This window comes from Sander lucioperca, chromosome 4 (assembly GCF_008315115.2).
Source record: "Sander lucioperca isolate FBNREF2018 chromosome 4, SLUC_FBN_1.2, whole genome shotgun sequence".
Taxonomy (NCBI): Eukaryota; Metazoa; Chordata; class Actinopteri; order Perciformes; family Percidae; genus Sander; species Sander lucioperca.
In genome coordinates, this window is record NC_050176.1 from 7,176,065 (window position 1) to 7,195,543 (window position 19,479).

The window sequence follows — 19,479 nt, forward strand, 5'->3', positions numbered from 1 at the left end:
ACACAACAGAGTTTGTTGCTGGTATTTAACCTGGAGTAAACAGAACTACAAAAAATATAGTAAAAAAGAAACTGAGGCAACTCTAGCAAAATCTTTCCTCTCATAAAGAGTTTCATTTTATTTGTTGTTAACTTACAACTGTTGAAGACTTAAGTTAAGATGCCAGTCAGACTCCCTTGCAGTAACAATTACACCACACAATTCAGTCTCTAAAAACAAAGGTCAAGAATATCATGACACTTTTAGATTGTTACGGACAAATCATCACTGCACATTCATGAGTCAGCTTAAGACATTAGATGCAAAAGTACTCATCATAACCACCAGAGGGTTTTACAAGTTTTGATCAATTTTATCAACACAGATTTGATGCAATGATTATTGGGTAAATAAAAAGAGACAAAAGGGGACTTGCATTATTTGTAAAATAAAGAAATTACAAACCTGTAGCCGCTCTGAGCCTTTAGTTAATATGACAAGCATCTAAACAAATCACGCTTGTTTGGGCGACCTAAGTCTCAAGTGTGCCAGCTGATAGGAGCCACATCACCTAAACAAAACCACAGCAAACTTAGAGCTGCATTATACAGTATATCATATTTGTCTATAGGTCAGTGCTCCTCCGGGGACTGAAAGGGAGAGAGCTCATGAGAGTTAATTTTTTTAACTCAGTCAGTCAGTCAAGTCAGTCAGTCGTGTCACTGGCTGTGGATTGGAGGGCAGTCATCTCTCATAACTCTTTTACTTTTTAAAACGCCAATCTTTTGGGCAAAAGCTTCTTTAACCTTGACAGAAGCCAATGTTATGAATGACAAACAACTTTTCAAGTTGCCATACTCACTCTCTCTCTCACACACACACAGACACACACACACACGCACACACACATCCACACATCCACGCATCCACGCATCCATGCACGCTCTTGGTAAGCTTTTGGCTCTTTGGGTACTGCAGCTCAGGGCTAATGTGGCTCACACCTGTACATTTCTTCCATGAAAACATTGTATTTATCGCTAAGCAATGGAAAGCTACAATAGCAGCACATTTGAAAAGCTGGAACCATAAATGTGTTTGGTAAAATGCCTTGCTTGAAAAATGACTAATGATTCATTCTCTAAATGGGACGAATGGATGAATCAAATTTATACTTAATAATTGACTGATCATTTCAGCTTTATGACTAGGCAGATCACTTTTGTTTTTGCAAAAGAAACGGGAAAAAAAGAGATCAAATAATTACTTTCATTTCATAATGCCCTGCAGTAACTGGTTAGCACCCACTTTAAGTGTGGTAATAGAGGAAGCTGGGTGGTATCAGCAGGAGGGAGAGTGGTGCGTGAGGCTGGGCTCGGAAAAAGCACCGTGGGCGGGGAAAGCGTCAAAATCAAAGTAAGGAAGGTCAACGTCTGGCCATATTCTCTGCAGCAACTCAGATGTGTAGCGTGGAACGACTACACGGATGCCTCAGAGAGGTCAGCGCGAGCACATCGTAACCTGTGTGAAAATTGGAGACCCTGGGGACCATCTTTAAAGATGAGAGAAAGTTTGCACTCTTTTATGAAGCGTTGAGTCTTCAAAGGATTTGGCATAAATATATTTAATTGGTGGAGAGAACTTCTCATACTGGACAGCTATCAGTTTGCTTTGTTGCATAAGTGGCTCTTAAAAGGTTTTGCATTAATTGTTCATGGCTCTTCGCTCAACTTTTCAGAGACTGAGAAAAACAATGAGATTTGTTCACTTGCATGTTTTTTTTCAGTTTCCTTTGTTTCAATTGCTCTGTAAACCTGGAAATCATAAAAACTGGAGTTTGTATCTAACAACATTTATTATTCAAACTGTTCGATATCCAAAACATTTTCACATTACATTTGCAACCATATAAAAGCCACTGTGATAGGACAAAAAATTCTCAACTATCTTGTTTGTCAAGAAGGAGATAGAGGCCGGGGCTTTCCGCATGTCTCCCAGGCCATTAAAAATAGATGCCACAAACTGAGAGCGACAGATAGAGGAGGAGGGAGGGCGGTGGGGGGGGGGACTTTGACAAAGACTCATTTAAACACCGCAGCACAACAGAGTGACTTGAGCACTGACTCCCACATTGGCAGCCCAAACCACAAGACAGCCCCGGCTCTAATCGCAAACATTTATTCAGATCAGACAACTCCACTGAATGCCTCTGAGGAGCATCTCTGTGAGATATAAAAAGAATCAGGAAGGAAGAAGAGGGAAGAAAGCGAGATCAACCAAGTGATTGAGACAGAAAGGAGGGAAGGCCAGAGAGAGTAACAGATAGAGACGGAGACAGACAAAAATAAGACGCTGCGAAATTGAGAGGGAGTGATTGCTCTTTTGTTAGTGTGCATTTAGATCCAAAGTGACTCCGGTTCCCCAGCGATTAAAGAAAGTAAGGAGGAGGAGAGGAGTGAAAAAGGAGAGTAGATGAAGTAATAAGTCTCCTAACTCAGACTGAGACACAGTAATGTGATGAGAATACAAATGGATATAAAACATATTTACACTGAAGGCCTGATGAAACCCATAGAAGAAAACAAATTACAAACCATCCGGGTATCTTGGTCTATTATTTATTAAATGAGAGTGAGGGGATAATACTGCCTCAGAGTTTAGAAATGGATCTATACTCAGTGGTTTCAATTAGAGCATAACTTGTGTATGTGATGTGGTTTGAAGCAGAGCAGCCAGCACTTCATTAAGGTCTTGGAGGGAGAAAGTAATATAAGTTAAATTTTTATTTTATTTTTATTTATTTCTCTACAATATGAAGAAGATAGCCAATCTAGGCAGTAAGAGAATTGTTAATTGAGGAGTGCTTCATTTATTCACTAATGGTGTTTTTCCATTACATGGTACCTGCTCGACTCTACTCGCCTTTTTTGTTTTTCCATTATGAAAAAAAGTACCTGGTACCTGCTAACAGGTACTTTTTTTAGTATAACCTCCGTCGAGGTTCCAAGCGAGCTGAGGCGATACCAAAAGGTGACGTGAAAACCTGCAGACTGATTGGTCAGAGAGAATCATCACTAATCACTCATCATCATTGCTAGCTGCAGACAGGGGTGTCCTGAACAAACCCGCCATTTTTAAATAGTTTAGCCAGCATTTTTTTTTTGCTATAGCACGGCAGGTTATGCTACAGGATGATATAAAATAATTACGTTTAAAGAGATTTGTTCACTATTTTGAAACAAACGACTACATTACACTCATTGTGATGCAGCAAGCTTAAAGTTTTAGACTTTATCAGGACTTACCAATAATATGTCTTAAATAATCCTTGTGGTGAAAATTGACAGTTGCAGCAGCAAGTAACAGCAAAACAAAGATGATGGAAACAGGAGCAGTTCACACAATACAGTAACGTGAGCTATATAAATTAGCTGGATACATGGTTAAACGTAATTTGCTCTTACCAGTGTATCGCAGTGTGTATTTTGTCCATAGCAAATCCCCGCCAATCGGTCCCAAAACAACCCAGTTAGAGAGTAAATGCAGTAAACATATTCTTTGTAAATCTTTAAAATCATTCCCCGAAAGAACCAAGCAGGCCTGCCTTGTTGCACAATCCAAATTTTCCTTAAAACTTAAAAGGTTCCAGTTAATGTTGCTCGATCCGACTGGAGTTTAAAGTTAAATCAAAGAAAGTGTAAAGTTAGGGACATCCGGCGGCATCTGAACTATCCTGTAAATGTCGTTGATATAGACTATTGTTACACAGCTAAGCTAAAATAGGCTCATAGAACAAAGTTAGCCATGTTGTAGTTCAGGTTTTAAAAAGTTACAAAAAAGTTGTGTTTGTCTTTCAAATAGTGTCTTTCTTTCAGCGTGTTGCAGCTCTCGTGTGTCCTGCCGCTTGAAGCCTCCAGCTCCCCCTTTTTTTGTTCCTAAATAAATCCCTTAATGAATCTCTCCCACACACCTGCAGTACTAAAATTACTGCGTAATCAGCGTACACAAACATGCCCCCTCATGTGTCATATGTCATATCAGTTCTGACCCTTATCAAAACTAACCACATAAACTTCCTGAAAGACCTCTCGTAACACTGTAATCAGCTGATCTGATAATGGCACATACAGACTGAGGTGTGTGTAAATGTGAATAGTGTGATAGACAAGGATGAAGAGAAAGAGAAAGAGACTGAAGGAGATATTTAACAAACATCTCGCTTGTCTTTTCTACAGCTGACTCGGATTCAGGGCAAGCCGTTTCAATTAATCAGGCAGAGAGCATCATGGGAGACAAGGCTCTGCAGGGATACAGTCCGACTCTAAGCGTTCAATCCACTATCTGCCAATGAGGGAATGGGATAATCCCATGAATTAATGTCTGGTTAACCTCGCAGCGTGGTGGTCAATACTGTACGAGTGTCAGAGGTTGATCTTTTTTTTGATTGGATCACACACTAATCTGCTTTGGGTCGACTGTGTGTGATGGACCAAACATGACAGGACCACTCTCCAGGGTATTCAGACTGTGAGCAACATGATCACTTCTCACCCAGAGACATTTGACTAAATCCATGTCCCATTTCCAGAGTGTACAGTAATTTATATGTGGAGTGGAGCTAAAAGCTTGGAGAAGCACAAGATTCACTTTATTAAAGGGCAACTTATTCACTTCATTTTTCAACTTCATGTATGTTTTGGTTGAGACGTGATCTTTCTTTCTATGAATCTCCACTCAACCCACACACAAATAAGTCTTAAGCCAACTGTAAATGGGCGCCCAAACTGCCCCGGCAAAAGCCCATGTGGCAGCATTTTGAATTCCCGGTGGAAACGTCGCAGTTCTTACGTCTGAAGAGGTTAGTTATACAGGAGAGAAGCTCTTGAGAACTTGAGTTTTTGGCTAAACCTTTCACAGTGCTTGTTTATTTTTTAATGTTGTGACTTTCAATTAAATAAAAGACTATTTTTCCAGTCATATTTTGTCATTTAAGTTTTCTTTAATATAGTGTTAAAACCTCTTCTCGTTCTTGTGGACCCAATATCGTGTATCATCTCATCTTGTTAGCGGAGTGTCTCGTCACACCCCTAAAAAAGACTTCCCTATTATTGCCAAATGAGTTATTTCAAATAATCTGATCGTCCAATCGCAACATTAAAGTCTGAAATGAAACAAGCCTTTCTCCTTATTTACCATTTTATATCACAGTTATATTGTTCAGGAATCAAGTGGAAAGCGAAGGTAAGAGGTGATGTAAATGTACACAGCCAAGTGTGTCGACCAGGTTACTGAAAGGTCTTGAGTTAATTCTATTTGAGGGTGTATTAAACCTCAGTTTGACTGTCCTCTGTAAATGAAGCAAAGAGGGACAGAAGGCAACACAAAAGATGGATCCCCTGAATCCTTCACAGGTCTGTCTGACCTATTTTCTCAAGATACTGATTCTTATTCACAGAGGAGAAAGAATATTCTCACCTGTGCTGAATACCTAGTCTCTTTAATGGTATGTATTGCACTCTAAACACAACTTCAGGACGTTAGATATAGTGCCTGGTGGGATCCAGCCTGCCTACTGCATAATTGATAAGGAACTTAAGATAGAAAGTCCTCGTCCTACTTCTTACTAAGAGCTTGGAGTTATAGACTTTTGACTTTTTTGGTCACGTTTTATATATCAGGATAAACCCCTTGAGGTCCTATAACAAATACTCACAAGAACAAAACACCTCAATGCAAAAGAAAAAACAAGACAATCTACTTAATAACAGGAACAAAAAAGAGCTACAACCTCAGGATAGACTCTATAATAAGAAGGAATTATGAAACTATAGAGTAGTAGTAGAGTGATAGCATTACTTAAAACACATGCAATTTGTTTTAATGTTGCAAGTTGCTCAAACTCGGAAACTTGTTCTCCCAAAGTATTTAATGAACCCTTAATATTGCACAAAGTGTTATGAATGGGATTCACATTTGAGTCGGCATGTCAGTCTAATCTTGTGGATGGCATCCCATAAAGTTTGTTGGGAAATCTGGCCTTACTCCATAGTCTAGTGTTCAGAGTAAATTATCGCCTCATTTCAATTAGCTACGATGAAACTTTAAAGTTTCTTCTAGATTAGTTCTTGGTCATTTACGCAAGAGAGAATGAAAAGTATAGACAATGTAGATACAGAATCTACTCGACCAGACTTGATCTCACACAGTCACACTGCAGCCATCTTAAATTTCTAAATAGTTACAGAGACTAAAAAGCACTGGATTTGACATTATCTTGAACTTAAAGTCCAACAAACAGGGAACAATCAGCCACGTTAGGAGTAAAACAAAGCTTTTGGAATATCTGAGCATGCTGCTCATGTCTACGCTTCTCACTTGTACTGAGCCTGGAAGTGTTCCTGGACAAAACTATGTCGATCTCGAGGCTGTTGTGTGCTGGCTGAACTGGGACTGGAAGGATCCTCCAGTGAACTGGGTCCCTGCAGACAAAGACAGCGAAAGAGGGACAGAAAGGAGACAAATAAACACTTTAGTGGACATGGTATATATATTAATATATATATATTTGAGAACATTCTTTGTAGACAGATGGCAAAAATACAAATACACATCATCATCATTATCTTCAGAATAATATTAAGACACTTTGAACACTACTTTCCCACATCCCGTCTAATAAATAGCTTAGGAAACAGTAGGAAAGACTTTCTTTTACCATCTGTACTGTATTTACCCATTTGCCAAAATGAATATCAAGCCTTAGATATATGGCAAAAGATAATTTTGTTGCAAAGGAAGAGATAATGCAAAACTCTCTTTAACAGACGCCAACAAGCACTCGTGTATAATAGCTTTACCCAGACGTAATTGCAGATATGGACAGAAGGGAGATGAAAGAATATAACTCAACCACTTGGACTTTGCCCTTTGCCTGCAGTATTTAGAGACAGTATGCTTTACAAAAAGTGAAATCCGAAATAATGAGGTGTGAGTTTTGTCAGCAATTTTGCTCACTAAAATGTGCTTCTTCGATAAACAACGAGATGATCAAACAGACACATATATACAGATATATATGTGGAGGGAGAAACAAAGTGAGACAATTCAATTAAATAGGAAAAAGATGAGTCATAAAATGTTAGAGCAGGGGGGTATTTAATCTGTCAGGAAGAGAAGGAAAGTTTAAACAGTCAACACAGCTTACAGTCACAGAAGATCTCAACCAACTTTCAGTATGACGCCAGTGTCTGCTGAATAAACTAAATGACTGTGATACCCTGCATGCTGCCAGACTCAGCAAGAGGGCAGAGAGACTTCAAAGATAAGTATAAGAATAAAAAAAATAAAGGCAATGAATAAAAGATGGAGAACTATGACTCTGAAGAAACAGAGCAACAGATTGCTAAATCTTTATCTTGTATAGTTGATATTGAAGCTGTCAGTGAACACAAGGTGGTAATGATTGATCTAACACACAGGCAGATACACACTAAAGCAGTGCAGTCGAGGTCTGCTGCTACATGAAGTTCTGCTGTGGAGTCACGCATCATGGTGTTAGTAAGGAAAAAGTAAGAGTGTTGGTAATTTGTCTGATACTACAGATAGACCTCCTGTACCTATTAGGCCTATGTATTACTACAGCACAATTTAAGATGTGCTCTTTAGTTGGATCAACATTGGAGCAACAATGCCGGATGACCCGTGTCAGCAGATCTAGACGCACCTCTGCTGCTCTATGCGGAGGGCCAAACATCATTCATCTGCACACACTGCCATGACACAAAGCTGAAAATTGTGCATTCCAGACTTGTTTAAAAGGCCCTGCACACCCACACAGGTGTTCTCAATTACTCTACATAATTCAGTGTTTCCACTATAGTCATTTAGCAGCAGCAGTACGTCACTATTATCCGTCACGGCTCTCTCTCCCCTTTGAGGGTGAGCAACTGGAATAGTGACAGGACGTCATTACTCGCAAAGTCATGACAACCAAATAAACAACAGTCAGGGGCGGAACTACCCAGTGTCAGAGGGGTATGCAGCAACAATTTTGGCACCTTTCTCAAGTAATCTCAGCTGGAAACAGGATTTTCCATCTGGGAATTGTAGGATGGAACCATTTCAATCAAGCAAGCTAACACATAATCTAAGATTTTATGGGCAGCACTACAGGGAAAAGAAACTTTAAAGTGTTTTGAGTCCTGGAAATGGTGGCCAGATTACCTGGATGAACCATACTGCTTCTCTTCAGAGCAGAGGTGAGTCCATTGCTATACTACTTTGGAATATGAATGATATTTTGTAACTTGTTCTGTTTATTCAGGATGAGTTTACAAACTTCTAAGAAATCATTGTTTTACATACATACATACTAATAAGGGAACATAATATTCAGGCTCAAACTCTTGTATGGGACACATTAAGCAGCACAAGTCAGAGATACCATAGTCTAGTCTTCCCACTCTCTGGGGAAATGAGACTTTCTGCGCTGGTCTTGCATGGTGTATTCCGAAATAATGACAATCCAACTTTGATGAAGCTTTGCTATTGTTCAAACAAAATCCAATCACTGCTGCTTTCACTTTGAACAATGAGCTACTTTTTAGCATCTTTGAAAACTCAGCCATCTGTTTAAGTGATGAATCTTGACGTGGCCTTATGTAATAAATAACAGATTGAATTGTATACAAAACAGAAGGAGCCTCTGTCTCAAAGGAGTGTATCACTTGTAATGGACGGTTTAGAAGGCCTGTGTGAGCTATAGAGATTGGAAAAGGGATTCCTCAGCACCTGGGGAACATGTGGTGCAGCAGGGGCTATTTGAAGTTAACTTCAATTTCCATTTGGTGAGTGGCCGGGTTGGCTCAGTTGGTAGAGCAGGTGCACATATGTAGAGGTGTATGCCTCGACAGAGAAGGTCCAGGGTTCGAGTCCGACCTGAGATGATTTCCTGCATGTCATCCCCCTCTCTCTCCCCCTTTTTATATCTAGCTGGTTCTTTCCATTAAAGGCTGAAATGCCCCAAAATATTTCCATTTTGTGCTGGTGAGCATTTTACTCAGGGTGCAGAGAGCAGGGTGCCAAAATCAAAAAGGAGAATTACCCAAAAGTTATTCTGCATACTTGAGATGCAGAGCTTCTGAATCTTGGATGGAGAAAATATGCTTTTGGGTTGTTTTCTTTTAATTCTCTGGCAATCACATGTGGTTTCACAGCTATATTGAACCATATTTTCACTGAATAAAATAACAGATGTATTTCATTCCTCTCTGCATTGATTTGTGAACAACGTGAAAAAAAATGTATTGTGTATTGTATTGTTGTGTATACCATCTTTTATTTTTATATTGCGAGCCGAGCTGTGACCAATTCTCTTTCTCTCAATTTTGCCCTCTTGTCTCCATCTCCGCTCTTGAGAACAATGAAAAACAATCCTCAGACCCTCAGAGACAAACTGGGTTACAAGCATCACCATGGAAACCCTGGCCACATTCCCCAAATCAACATATGGGAACAGGGAACTAAAAATAAAGAAAAAAGGGCTAATCACCAGAGCCATTCATGTTTGTCTGAAGCATTTGCCATAATGTCTATTTGAAGCACCATGCCCAATGTGCATGAATGAGGACAATAAATACACTAACTCAACTTAAGTATTTTGAATTTACTAGTATCCATTATACAAATGAATGGATCATACTAGAATTTATAGGTATAAAAATGCAGCAGGTAAGTCTAGTATTTTCTGTACTGTATTTTCAGTTTCAACTTTTTTGTTTGTTTGTTGTTTGTTCTGTAATTGTAACCTGTACCGGATACAGTATTTTCTGTTTGTCTGTTGTTTGCTGAGCTAACAGTGTTATGCACACTACTGTAGTAGCATGAAAACTGGGACATGTTTTGTTGTGATTCTCCATGTTGACTGATTTGGGTGTATGGAGAGATATTATTTATATTTTCCCCAGTCTGCAGCATTGGTCTTGTGTAGTGTTTGGTGAACTTATTGTATATTTGCACTTTCTCTGTGTACTTCATTTACAGTACTCTAATCACAGAGAAGTAGAATTGCTAAAAGTGTTTTAGGTTAGCAACAGCAGTGTGTAACAAATAAACTTAGCACAAAAAGTAAGGACATTTGTGTTTGGTAGATTATTTCTCTGTGGTAACAATGCTTTTTGGCAATAAATCTTATACCGTTGGAAAGCCTGTTTAGTTTCAAATGGTGCCCCATTTGTAAAGGACATGCATTTGTGAGATCAGCAGCGCTGAGTATGTGGGTTGCGCCCATGAAAATTTTTCAAAATCTTCTCTGCCAATGCCAAACAGCTTATTCTGCCATTGACTCGTTTGGTGTTTGGTGGATTGGATGATTGAAGTTTGAAGAAACAAGACATATTGGCAATTTAACAATTTATTCATTCCACAAACAGGAGCCTCAGTAGCGTGTGGAAGAACCATACACAGCCACAACAGCCTGACACCTCCTCCTCATGCTGGTCACCAGCCTGGTCACACACTGCTGTGGGATGGCATTCCATTCTTCAACCAGCATTTGTCGCAAGTCAGCCAACGTGGTTGTGTTGGTCACTCTGGCACGAACAGCACGCCCAAGCTGATCCCACAAGTGTTCAATGGGGTTGAGGTCAGGACTGCTGGCAGGCCATTCCATCCTCTCCACTCCCACATTCTGGAGGTAGTCTCTGATAAACCCCGCCCTGTGGGGGCGAGCGTTGTCATCTTGGAGGATAGAGTTCGGTCCCAGACTGTGGAGATATGGGATTGCCACTGGCTGCAGAATCTCATCTCTATATCTCTCTGCATTGAGATTGCCTCCAATGATGGCAAGCCTCGTTTTTCCAGTGAGGGAGATGCCGCCCCACACCATCACAATGCCTCCACCAAAAGGTGTTACTTTATCGGTGCAGCAATCAGCATAGCGTTCTCCGCGTCTTCTCCACACTTTGACCCTATGATCCAACTGCCGTAGGCAGAATCTGGACTCATCATTGAACATAACCGGCAATTTCCACTGGATGCGGAACGTCTGCGGACCGGCTCCGCTGCGGAACGGCTGCGTGCCCACTAGGTCCGGATTTGTTGCGGCATGGCTGCGGCCATGACTGACAGCTGTAGTCACGAGGACCCACAATATCTTGCGAATTCACGTAGAATAGAACCACAAAACCAACAACAGTTTGTTTCCATCCAGAGGAGCAGAGGGGAAACAACTCTGTGCTGTGTTTTCAAGGTGTAGTGCAGGGAAATATGATCCGCCGTGAGCACAGTGTATTTTAAACGAAAATTAACTGGAATTTTATTTTGTTTCTGTGCTCGACTTCCTGTCCCGCACTATCTGCCGTGTGCTGAATTGCTGCGGAGCTCTCCGGCGTCCGGCAAAAATAGAAGCTCTGCATATCTGCTCCGGAGGGCTGCGGACCGCCGGAGCTGGGACAGAGTGGGACAGTCAGTTGAAATACACACATTGACTTTAATGGAAACCTAATGACTCCGTCGACGTTCTGGAGACGTTCCGCAGATGTTCCGCATCCAGTGGAAATTGCCGGTAACGTTCTTCCACATGTATAGGTTCCAGTGCACGTGTTGTCGACACCAGCGCAAACGGGCCTGACGGTGAAGGGCAGTCATGGCAGGACTCCTGGCAGCCCTATGAGACCGGAGATTGGCTGCGTGCAGTCTGTTCCGGATTGTCTGGGCAGAGAGCCGTCGGCCATATCGTCCTGCAAACCTTGACCGCAAATCTGTAGAAGACAGCCTACGGCACCTAATTTAAGTGCTGACAGGGTGAGGACATGGTCTTCTTGGGGTGTTGTCTTCTTGGGTCTTTGACATCCCCCGTTATATGGAACTTGGCCTTCAGTTTGGAGATGGTACTAGGGCTCACTCCAAATAATGCCGCAACTTGGTTTTGTGGAACACCAGCTTGAAGTTGCCCTATCACAAGGGCCCTATCCAGATCAGTCAAACGCGGCATGCCGATTCTTGGAGCAGACACTTACTGACTGTAGCTGTACTTACAGTAGTAGGGCCCATGCTCACAGGTGCTGCCAATTAGCTGCCAATCAGGCACCTGATTGGCAGCACCTAGGGGTACCAGAAGCTCAAAACAAGTGTTTATAGACCTTTTTCATGGCAGACATGTTGACATGTCATAGTAGGAAAAGCACAGGTGTATTCAAAACCATTAATGATGGCTGCATTCCACTTAGGAGAGGCCCTGGTATTGTGCATGCTGACTCACTGAGATAGCTTACTGGGACACTTGATGGAATTGAGCCATCGTTAAGGTTATCAATTTCAGCTGTGCTTTTCCTACTATGACAAGTCAAAATGTCTGCTGTGAAAAAGGTCCATAGCAACAGCAAAATAACCTGTTTGGCAATGGCAGAGAAGATTTGGCAATTTTTTCATGGGCGCAACCCACATACTCAGCACTGCTGCTCATCCCACAAATGCATGTTCTTTACAAATGGGGCACAATTTGAAAGGGAACTAAGCAGGCTTTCCAACGGTATAAGATTTATTGCCAAAAAGCATTGTTACCACAGAGAAATCTACCAAACACAAATTTCCTTACTTTTTGTGCTAAGTTTAGAATTAAGTCATATGAAACGTGTGTGTTTCATATGGTAACCAAATATGGTTTTGATAAATTAGTGTATAGTTTTTGCAAGAGTGTTACATTTTGCAAAGGGTCTGAGGTGTTCTGCTAATTTGGTGTGTGGTTGTGCTAATTGTGTGTAGTGTTTTGAAAAACCGGTCCCTGTTTTCAAAATAGTGCTTAAGCAATCGAAAAAAACTGTAACACTGAAAAGAACATTGTGTCCTCCAACACTTTTGTTCTCCCCTACGGTTTACTTGATGGTAGGTCAAATGGGTACATATCACCACCATCAGCAGAGCTCGGCATCATCGCATCACAGGAGCAGCGGGGATTTATGGGCATTGTTTATCAGTGAGAACATTGCGCTTTCTGCACACACTCATGCAAAGGCTCACAAGAGCGTGTGCATGCAAACACACACGCACAAACACGTTAGTGCACACACATTAACTTCAAGGACGCACAGCCAAGTCATGCTGCCACTTCAGTCAGCTCTTCTATGTACTGACTGTACTGGTGATGTCATGGGATATATAATAATATATGACATCATTGAAACCTATAACCTGTGTTTTTCCTCACATATCAAACAAAGCATCGCTGTAGTAACCATTTACAAAAGTGTTACTGTTCTTGTTACTGCTCACCTGGTGGTGTGTGTGTGTGTGTGTGTGTGTGTGTGTGTGTGTGTGTGTGTGTGTGTGTGTGTGCGTGTGCGTGTGTGTGCGCGTGCGTGTAGTCAGCACTATATGCACACTGCTAATCTAAAAAACAAAGAACAGATTGTTCTCTGGTTGTCTTGGGATCCTGCATAGCTACATCATACCCATCTCTCCACCTGCAGCTTATGCTGCTGTTCTCTCATCCTTCCTGCCCGTCTCTACCTACGGCACCACTGCAGGACATCACAGCATGCAAGATTTAATAAAAGCCACCAAGACACTCTCATGTGATAGCAATGGTCAAAAATGTAAGCAATACACTCTTCAGGCAAAGATACATTTGTGGCATATGCACTAAGTGTGCTATCATTATCCCATCAGGGCTCCCCTACAGCACAGTGTGAGACAAGACTAAAATGCCCCTGTGAAGACATACTGCAACTGCAAAAACAAACAACAACAACAACAACAACAACAACAACAACAACAACAAAATGCTCCTGCCTCGATCTCAGTATAACAGTGTGACAGTGTGGTTGTAACAGAAATCACCTTCCATCAGCAAGGAAGTGCAGGATATTTTGTTGGCATAATACCTGAAGGGACTTCACTGTGATCTGAGATATTCTGCTCCTCAGAAACCTCACCTTGGTTTGGGACTCAATTCTGTGTAATCAGTGAAACATTTCGCCAGTGCAGCCACTGTAAATCTCTTTGGCCCTGTGCCTCTGGTAAAGGTTCTGCTTCTCTCCAAGGATCTTCACACTCCAATCCCTACATGAAAACATATGTTGTTATCAAAGCCCTGCTGATTCCCCACGCATTCATGTGAAACGTTACTGAGGCGCTCTTGTACAGCGTGCTGGGGAGTGAGTTGGAGTTTTGGCTTGCTGTGTGTAGTTGTATATTTGAATGTGTGTGTGTGTGTGTGTGTGTGTGTGTGTGGGGGGGGGGGGGGGCAAAGCAAGAAAAATAATCTGACGTCACTATAACAATAGGAAAGAGTGGGTGTTTGGTGTGTGTGCATGGGCGAGTTGTTATAGCTGCAAAACATGAGAACAACAAACCAGGAGAAGCAGGTCGGCCTGGAGGTAGATTACAAACACGGCGCTGACACATTGGTTTATTTCTGCACCAAAATAAATCACTTTAATCCCAATTACTAATCTAAATCATGAAACAAAATGATCTTATTGCAACCACTAATGGCTTGAAAGGTGCATCTAAAATGTTTGTAGCCTTTTCTTTAAGTGAGTGTGCAACAGTGAACCGGAAACTCACATAGATGGATACTCAGGTAGGCTCCCCTATTAGCATGCGTGACAGTGCATCTGCCAGGACATTATCTTTTCCTGCCAAAAAAATTCTCAGAATGTATGTGTGGTGAATAATTTTCAGATCAACAACCACGCCCCCTCATGTGACAGGTCAGTACTGACCCAGTCTGTACTTTTATAGTGGCGACTCCGTTTAGTGGCAAAGCAGGAAGCAAGGTGACGGAGTCTTAGAGCACCAAGGCAAGTTGGGGTGGTGAATAGGGTTGGGTATCGTTTGGGTTTTTTCCGATACCGGTGCTAAAACAATACTTTTAAAATGGTGCCGGTGCCTAAACGGTGCCTGAACCGGTGCCTGAACTGGTGCCTGAACTGGTGCCTGAACCAAAATATATATAATATATTTATTATATAACGATAGAACAGAATAGGAAAATCAAATGTGGACTATTAAATATTAGATCTCTGTCATCGAAAGCATTATTGGTAAACGAATTGATATCAGATAACCACATTGATTTATTCTGCCTCACCGAAACCTGGCTGGGCCATGACGAATATGTTAGTTTAAACGAAGCCACTCCTCCCAGTCATAATAATACCCAAATTCCACGAGGCTCAGGCCGAGGAGGGGGAGTTGCAGCCATATTTGACTCGAGCCTGTTAATTAATCCTAAACCTAAACTAAATTATAACTCGTTTGAAAGCCTTGTTCTTAATCTTCAACACCCAACATGGAAAACAGTACAGCCTATTATATTTGTTGTTGTTTACCGAGCACCAGGTCCGTATTCTGAGTTTTTATCTGAATTCTCAGAGTTTTTATCATGCGTAGTCCTTCAATCAGACAAAGTACTTATTGTAGGTGATTTTAATATCCATGTGGACGTTGACAGCAATAGCCTTAGTACTGCTTTCAATTCACTGCTAGATTCTATTGGTTTCAGTCAGAGTGTGCATGAGGCCACGCACTGTTTTAACCACACCCTCGACCTTGTGCTAGAATATGGCATCAAAATTGACGATTTAATAGTATTTCCGCAGAATCCTTTATTATCAGACCATTTTTTAATAACTTTCGAATTCCTACTACCAGACTATACGAAATTAAATAAAAGTTTCTACACTAGATGCTTATCTGACAGCGCTATAGCTAAATTTAAGGAAGATATTCCAACAGCACTTAACTCAATGTCATGCCTTAATATAACAGAGGACTGTTATGTTAACTCTAGTCCCTCCCAACTTGATAACTTTGTAGACGCTGCTACGGCCTGCCTACGGACTACTTTAGACTCTGTTGCTCCTATCAAAAAGAAGATCATGAAGGAAAGGAAACTAGCACCTTGGTATAACTCCCAAACTCGCAAATTAAAACAAATCTCACGAAAACTTGAAAGTAAATGGCGTTCCACCAAACTGGAAGAATCTCGTGTGGATTGGCAAGATAGTCTAAAAAATTATAGGAGGGCCCTCAGAAAGGCCAGATCAGACTATTACTCAATACTAATAGAAGAAAATAAGAACAACCCAAGGTTTCTTTTCAGCACTGTAGCCAGGCTGACAGAGAGTCATAGCTCTGTTGAGCCATCTATTCCTATAGCTCTGAGCAGTGATGACTTCATGACCTTTTTTAATGATAAAATTATAACAATTAGAGAAAAAATTCATCACCTTCTGCCCACAGCTTCTAACGGCTCACCATTGGGCGCAGGAGGGCTAGAGAGAACGATAAGACCTGATACTTATTTAGACGGCTTTTATCCTTTAGACCTCCAACAATTAATGTTAAGGGTCTCTTCAGCTAAGCCAACTACCTGTCTCTTAGACCCCATTCCAACGAGGCTACTTAAAGAAGCACTACCCGTGGTCAATACCACATTACTAGATACGATCAATATGTCCTTATTAACGGGTCACGTACCGCAGTCTTTTAAAGTAGCTGTGATAAAACCTATTCTGAAAAAACCCACCCTCGACCCTGAGGTCTTAGCCAACTATAGAACTATATCTAACCTCCCGTTTCTCTCCAAAATCCTTGAGAAGGTAGTCGCTAATCAATTGTGTGACTTTCTGCATAGAAATAGTCTATTTGAAGACTTTCAGTCAGGATTTAGAAAGCATCATAGCACAGAGACGGCACTGGTGAAAATCACTAACGATCTTCTAACTGCTGCTGACAAAGGACTTGTCTCCGTACTTGTCTTATTAGATCTTAGTGCTGCATTCGACACTATTGACCATACCATCCTCTTACAGAGACTGGAACATTTAGTTGGCATTAAAGGAATCGCACTAAGCTGGTTTAAGTCCTATTTTTCTGAGCGATCCCAATTTGTTAATATTAACGATAAACCATCCAAATACGCTAAAGTTAGCCATGGCGTTCCTCAAGGCTCAGTGCTTGGACCAATTCTATTCTCTTTATATATGCTTCCTCTAGGCAATATTATTAGGAAACACTCAATTAACTTTCACTGTTACGCAGACGACACCCAATTATATCTGTCAATCAAGCCAGACGAAAGCGGTCAGTTAGCTAAACTTCAAGCGTGCATTAAAGATATAAAATCCTGGATGACCCACAATTTTCTGATGTTAAACTCAAACAAAACGGAAGTTATTGTGCTGGGACCCAAGCACCACCGAACTTCATTATCTAAATATATAGCTACCCTAGATGGTATTGCCCTGGCCTCCAGCACTACTGTCAGAAATCTAGGAATCATTTTTGACCAGGATCTATCCTTTAACGCCCACTTAAAACAAACCTCAAGAACAGCCTTTTTCCATCTTCGTAACATTGCCAAAATCAGGAACATCCTGTCTCAAAACGATGCTGAAAAACTAGTCCATGCATTCGTAACTTCCCGGCTGGACTACTGTAATTCTTTACTATCAGGCTGCTCAAATAAGTCCCTCAAGACCCTCCAGCTGATCCAGAATGCTGCAGCACGTGTTCTGACAAGAACTAACAAAAGAGATCACATTTCTCCTGTATTAGCTTCTCTGCATTGGCTTCCTGTAAAATCCAGGATTGAATTTAAAATCCTTCTCCTGACCTACAAAGCACTAAATGGTCAAGCACCATCATACATAGAAGAGCTCTTAGTACCTTATTGTCCCACTAGAGCACTGCGCTCCCAGAACTCAGAGCTACTTGTGGTTCCTAGAGTCTCTAAAAGTAGAATGGGAGCCAGAGCCTTCAGCTACCAGGCTCCTCTCCTGTGGAACCAGCTCCCAACTTGGGTTCGGGGGGCTGACACCGTCGCCACATTTAAGAATAAACTGAAAACCATCATCTTTGATAAAGCTTATAGTTAGGGAGTGAGGAGTTGCAGCATAGTAGAGTAGAGTAGAGGGAGGCAGGAAGTACAAGCCCGTTCCGGCAGGGGAGAGTACGAGCCCGGTCCAGGGCCCCTCTCTTTAGCCTGCCTCTCTTAGTTATGCTATTATAACTCTAGACTGCTGTGGGAAGCTCCTTCCAAGGACACAATGAGCCGCTCCCTCTTCTCTCTTTTCACTTGTCTCCTTTTGTGTGCATCTTAGTCCCAGAAATGCCTGTTACTAACCTAGCTCTGGGGAGTTTTCTCCCCAGAGTCCCTTTGCTTCTTCTTCACCCAGAACATCGCCTTGGAATTGGGTGGCACCTACACCGGGGTCCTGGGTACAGCTGACGCTATGGACTTACTACACCCTGCTACGCTCTGCGTTTCCCCGCAGTGTCCGACTGCGTCCTGCCGCGTCCAACCGCGTCCACCCAGGCTGCTGTGCCACACTACACCCCGTAACGCCCTGCTGTGCCCTACTATGACATGAACTACTATGACTACCATTGTGATCACTGCTTCACTATCTTTATTATGACTATTATTGCCACCATTCACCACTCCCCCAACTGGTGCCGTCAGACACCGCCTACCAAGAGTCTGGGTCTGTCCGAGGTTTCTTCCTAACAAAAAAGGGAGTTTTTCCTTGCCACTGTCGCAATAGCTACTGCTAATGCTTGCTCTTGAGGCAACCACTGTAATAGTTGGGGCTTCGTAAAGTACAGAGTTTGGTCTAGACCTACTCTATCTGTAAAGTGTCTCGAGATAACTCTTGTTATGATTTGATACTATAAATAAAATTGAATTGAATTGAATTTATAATGTATATAATATAAAATATAAAAAAGGAGCACAAAACGACAGTTGGCGACATTAAAGAACGGCTTGTTTAAGGCCATATGGTCAAAATTAAATGATTGATTAATAATGTAATAACAATAACTTATAACAATGACTTATTTCACCAGTAAATTGCTGGTAAACGACAAAAACAAGCACCAGATGGGAAAAGGGTATTTTACAATAACTTAAAATGCACCACAAGGCTGGCGAGTTTCAAGTAAACGTCTGTGTTGTTTTTCCGACAATGGCAGCTGCAGTCAGACTGTTACGTCCCGGTGTTGGAATCCTCTACAGGGAAATACAGTCACACTTTACGCGCTTAATGTAAGCTGTCAGCATTTTAACCATTGTGTTTAATCCAGCTACTAGCTAACGGTAACATAGCGTTCCGTGCAGCGATGCTTCTGAAGAAAAAAAGAGTCAGGCATCGAAATGAAGAACCAAAATTTTCGTTCTTATTCGGTCTCGTTACTACCGTTTACGTCGGAACCGGTGCCCTATTGGCACCGCGTTTCGGTAGCCAACCCTAGTGGTGAATGTGTCAGACTTAATGTCCTGTTTGAAAATATAATAAGTAAACGACAAGTTATTTTTTTTGCTGAACGGAACAAACAGAACTACGTCACGTTCTGCGTCACGTGCGTAAACGGAAGTAACACAACAAATGTGCTGAGTTTAACTCAAACCACGATCTTTTCCTAAACAAAACCAAGTAGTTTTTGTGCATAAACGTAACTGTGAACATTTCCCAACTTTATTGACGTGTTTAAAAC

The 19,479-nt window shown here is 41.5% G+C and overlaps 1 protein-coding gene across 1 annotated transcript in view; it reads right to left on the minus strand.

The window, feature by feature from the left end:
• Nucleotides 1-19,479, minus strand: part of usp43a (ubiquitin specific peptidase 43a) — a 119,627-nt gene that overhangs the window by 58,146 nt on the left and 42,002 nt on the right. Inside the window, exon 3 of the mRNA XM_031289044.2 lies at nucleotides 6,352-6,455. Within this exon, the coding sequence (XP_031144904.1) occupies nucleotides 6,352-6,455 (104 nt within the window). The remainder of the gene's footprint in view (nucleotides 1-6,351; nucleotides 6,456-19,479) is intronic.